This window comes from Apaloderma vittatum, unplaced genomic scaffold (assembly GCF_000703405.1).
Source record: "Apaloderma vittatum isolate BGI_N311 unplaced genomic scaffold, ASM70340v1 scaffold15905, whole genome shotgun sequence".
NCBI classification, from domain to species: domain Eukaryota; kingdom Metazoa; phylum Chordata; class Aves; order Trogoniformes; family Trogonidae; genus Apaloderma; species Apaloderma vittatum.
Window position 1 is genome coordinate 1 of NW_009718917.1, and position 4,769 is coordinate 4,769.

The 4,769-nt window shown below is 50.5% G+C and overlaps 1 protein-coding gene across 1 annotated transcript; it reads left to right on the forward strand.

Moving 5' to 3' along the window:
- Positions 1–13: 13 nt before the first annotated feature.
- On the forward strand, positions 14–2,933 carry LOC104268989 (magnesium transporter NIPA2-like; the record flags this gene model as incomplete). The annotated part of the gene is made up of 5 exons (XM_009870445.1): positions 14–39; positions 131–189; positions 1,281–1,371; positions 1,527–1,687; positions 2,296–2,933. Coding segments are annotated over 5 exons (975 nt in total), but the record flags the coding sequence as incomplete, so codon positions are not given.
- Positions 2,934–4,769: the final 1,836 nt, after the last annotated feature.

Sequence of the window (4,769 nt, forward strand, 5' to 3'; positions counted from 1 at the left end):
AGTGGGGCTGCTGTGTGGCAAGGCAGGCAGCCCCAAAGCAGCCTTGGAGGAGCCCAGGCTGCTCCTGCAGGATCCTGAGCCTTTTTTGTGGCTTTATCTGAAGTTTCTTGTTATTCTTTCTTCCTTGTTTAGGGCAAGGAGGTCACGCGTACCTGCAAGAATGGCTTTGGTGGGCAGGGCTGCTCTGCAGTAAGTACTCGCTCTGAAACTGTAGCAAGATACATGTAGGAGGGACGAGAGCATCCGCCAGGCTGAGAGAGCTGGGTCTGTTTTGGAGGCTGAGGGGGGATCATCTAAAGTGGTGGGTGTCAGGAGGACGGGCCCAGACTCTTCTCAGTGGTGTCCAGTGACAGGACAAGGGGCAGTGGTCACAAACTGGAAAATGGGAGGTTCGACCTAATCGTGAGGAAATAAATACTTTTTCACTGGGAGGGTAAGGGAGCACTGGCACAGGCTGCCCAGAGAGGTTGTGGAGTCTCCATCTCTGGAGACTTTCAGAACCCGCCTGGGTGTGTTCCTGGGGGATCTACTTGAGGGGATCCTGCTCTGGCAGAGGGGTTGGTCCAGATGATCTCCGGAGGTCTCTTCCAACTCTGACCATTCTGTGATTCTGTGAAGAGTGTGTCTGTCATTGTTTCCAGTTGCTTTCATGTTTTATTATATGATCGTTGTTGCACTGCTTGGTTTTTGTCTGGGTGTCTGAGGATGTTGTTGATCTAATTACAGCTCTAAAATATTGCAAAGTCTCATGCATTACCAGGTTTCTCTGCTAAATAGTTGAGGACCTGGTCTACAAGTGCTTCTGAAATGACGATTGTAGTTATAACAGCACATCCAGCACTGTGGGTTTAGTGCTGCAGCGATTTCAGCAGCTCCGTTTTACACTTTTCAACATTAATAACTAATTGTACTTGATTTGCCCTTTAAAAAGCTGTAAAATCTCTTCCAGGAGAAGAACGTGGCTTAGAAATATGAAACAGGTCAAAATTCGTTTTGGCTTTGAGAACATTGTGGAAATATTTTTTCCGTGGTTACTGCCCAGCTGCGTAGCCACGTGTGACTGAGGATCAGTGCGTGTAACCATGAGCCTTCGCTTCCCAAGAGACCCTGTATCGGGCTTCTGCTTGTTCTTGCTGGTGCTGTTCTTTCTTGGTTGCACAACATACTTCAGAGAAACACGGGATGCTCAGGTGGAGATGGAGGCTCTCTTCTGGCTGCAAACTTGAATTGTGCCGAATTGCTCCTACTCTGATGCTCACCTGACAGAGTTTCTCTTGCAGTGGGAGTCGGAGAAGCAGCAAATTTTGCTGCCTATGCCTTTGCCCCTGCAACGCTGGTAACTCCACTGGGTGCTCTAAGTGTCCTCGTTAGGTAAGCAAGCTCAGAAACACCCTTGCTTCACCTGTCACCCCTTAGCGGTGAAGGCAATTGCTCTGCTTTCCTCTGTCTCTTCCCTCAGGTACACCATCTCATGGCCTAATTGGTTTTGGGGTTGGATTTGTTGGGGTTTTTTTACTATCTTTCAGTGCAGTTCTGTCTTCCACCTTCCTGAATGAGCATCTGAATGTTCACGGGAAGATCGGCTGCCTCCTGAGTATCCTGGGCTCCACGGTGATGGTGATCCATGCTCCCCAGGAAGAAGAGGTTTCCAGTTTGGAGTCAATGGCAGAGAAGCTGAAAGATCCAGGTAGTTAAATAGAAGGAGTCCTGTCGACTTAAGGCTTGGAAATGATCATAGAATCATAGAATGGCCTAAGCTGGAAGGGACCTTCGAGATCATTTTAATCCAGCCTCCCTGTCGCCAGGGATGCCACCTCTTGACTAGATCAGGCAACACATGGGGACGATGTTAGAAGGTAGGACCCCACTTGGCTAGCTTGGGAAGGACTGAGCTGAAGGGTAAATGAGCTGTTTCTTGTTCTGTACACCAGAGGAGGAAAGGTTTCTGTGTCCAGGATAGCCTGTGGGCTGCCTTCTGTGGTGGGAAAAGGCTGGGCTCTCTACGCTCTAAACGTGAAAGATTGGTGACAGTCAAACATCATTTAGTGCACACGCTCAAAGGATTTACACCTTGTTAACAAGCTCAAAACACAGAGGGGGACATGGTGGCTTCAGAAGTGCTTTGCAGGACTGTTTCTGCAACTTTGCTCAGGCTGGAGACCAACTCTGCTTCCCAGTGCCTACAGGAGGAGGCTAAAAAGACAGACTGAGGAGGCAGTTACCTGCGTGTCCTCTGCTTACTGTCCCTGGTGCTGCTGTTCTCTGATAAAGCTCTCTAATTCTTCTTTCCCTGAGGATTCATTGTATTCGCCGCGTGTGTCCTGGTGAGCTCCCTTCTGCTTATCTTCGTGGCTGGACCCCGTTATGGACAGAGCAACGTCCTGGTTTATGTTTTGGTCTGCTCTGCCATCGGCTCGCTCTCTGTGTCCTGTGTCAAAGGCGTGGGGCTCGCCCTCAAAGAACTGTTTTCTGGGAAGCCAGTCCTGAAAGAACCGCTGGGCTGGGTGCTCCTGGTGTGCCTGGTCATGTGCATCAGCGTCCAGATCAACTACCTGAACAAAGCCTTGGACATCTTCAACACCTCCGTGGTCACACCCGTTTACTACGTGCTCTTCACCACGGCGGTCATGACGTGCTCCGCCATCCTCTTCAAGGAATGGCAGCACATGGTGCTGCACAACGTTGTCGGCACCATCAGCGGCTTCCTCACCATTGTGTCCGGCATCTTCCTCCTCCACACCTTCAGGGACGTGCCCTTCGCCCCTGACCTCCTGCCCCTCTTCCTGCAGCAGCAAGGCAGGGCAGACCCGCACGCCTCGTGGAGGAGCACAGACAAGCATCGGTCGTGTCAGCACCAGCCTCTCCTGCCCTCGGAAGCCAAAGGCTCTCAGAACGCAGAGGAGGAAGAGGAGGAGGAAGGGGAAAGCATGTGAGGAAGTCTCGGAACCGCTCGCTTTCTGCTCCCGTTGCTGGGCAGCTCCACTCCGAGGTTGAAGAAGCTGCTTCAGCTGCTGCTGCGCCAGCGGGAGGTGGCACTTACCATGTTACCTGCCCCAGGTGACCTGTCAGGGTGACCTGCCACTGCCAGGAGGTCACGGGGACAGCGGCCTCCCGAGCCCACAGACAGGAGCCTGGGGAACCAGCGCCTCTTTGCCGTTCTTTGACATGAATAATCAATCTGCCTTTGTCAGGACACAGGCTTTGGCTGTGCGGAGGTCTGCAGCACTAACGCGGGGCTAACCCTTACTGAAAGCAAAGACTGGGCGTTTGGGGAGGCCTCAGGGTGTATTTTTCTTTTTTTTTTTTACAAAAATAAACTTAGATTAACAGTTACGAAATAGCTAACATGGTGCTAAGGTTACCTGGAGAGAAGGTGGATGTCTGGCTTTAAAAATGACATACCCAGGGTATTAATTCAAAAACGCCTCTGTCAGGTTTTGTTTTGCTCACTCTGCTAGAATTTATTTACAGATTCACATCCAAGAACAGAATACAGCCAAAACTGGAAAATCTCAGTGGTGCTGCCATGTGTTGCTGCTGTAGCTCTTATGGAGGGACCAGCCTCTTCACAGGACATCTGTGCAGGTTGATGAAGCTCCTGCTTACTGTATTCTATTAAAAACTGTTTTGTTCAGTTCCCGAGTGGCTAATTAACGATACCTTTGTACGGAGAGCTGGGCCCGCATGGAGGGACTTGAAGGAGGATTATGGGGGTAGAAGGAACCAAGCAATGCTCAAGAGAAACTCAAGATAGGGACAGGAGGGGGGAACTGATGGCTCTGGGAACACAGTAACCTAAGAGTCCTTAGTTACTGAGCTAAGTTTCTGAAAAATAACTCAGCAGCCGTGTCCTCACTTTGGTGGGTTTAGCTCTGCATTGTTGTTTCACACACTGATTCCCTCCAGTGATTTCCACAGGTGAAGGTGCAGGAGGTTATAAAGGAGCTGGTTACTAATTTCCTACATTCAGTTCCTCTAAAGAAACTTTACAGGGCAGCAGCCTTTAACCCTTTGGGGAGGAGGAAAGGCCAGAAGCAAATTCTGGGCCCAAATTAATTGAGCAACAAATCAAAATTCAGAGCAGACCTAGCCAGAAAACAATTACGCCCCCTCCCTACTAATTTTGTTACAAACAGTATCCCTGGGAAGGAAGGGGAGTGACAAGGCGTCCAGATTTTCAATTCTCAGTGGTCATCTACTTGAACAAACGAGAATTTCGTGTTAAAAATTGACTCAGTTAATATTTATTACGCTGACCAGGGGGAAATCAGTTACTAGAGCAAGTCAATATTGACGTGAGCTCTGCTGTCATTTGGCCACATGAATGATTTTACCTATGGAAGAAGTCTGTAGGTGTTTTCCAGTAGTGACAGCTGCCTGGGATGATCACTGTGCCTGACAAGCTCTTCTCGCTCAGGGTACCCGCAGTGTGACGGCACCCGCGGGGCTTGTTCGCGTTTACCCAGGAGGGTTTGTTTGTGCAGCAGCATTTAAGGCAGCGCTCACGGGCTGGCCTCGCCCAGAGCTGAGATTTTTCACATCAGCACTTGGGAGCATCACCCTGATGTGAGCCTCGCCGCCCCTCCGTTCATTCCAAGCACACCCGTGGAAAAAAAGTCCCGGCACGAGGCGAGTCGGGAGCTGGGAACGTCCCATCACCCCGAGGAGGAGCGACCGCACCTCCGTTGTGGCCTCTCATCTGGCTGCAGCTTCCCCCGAGAAGGGCATTTCATTTAAAATCCTAAACCCCAGAGCTGATCCTGGCTCCT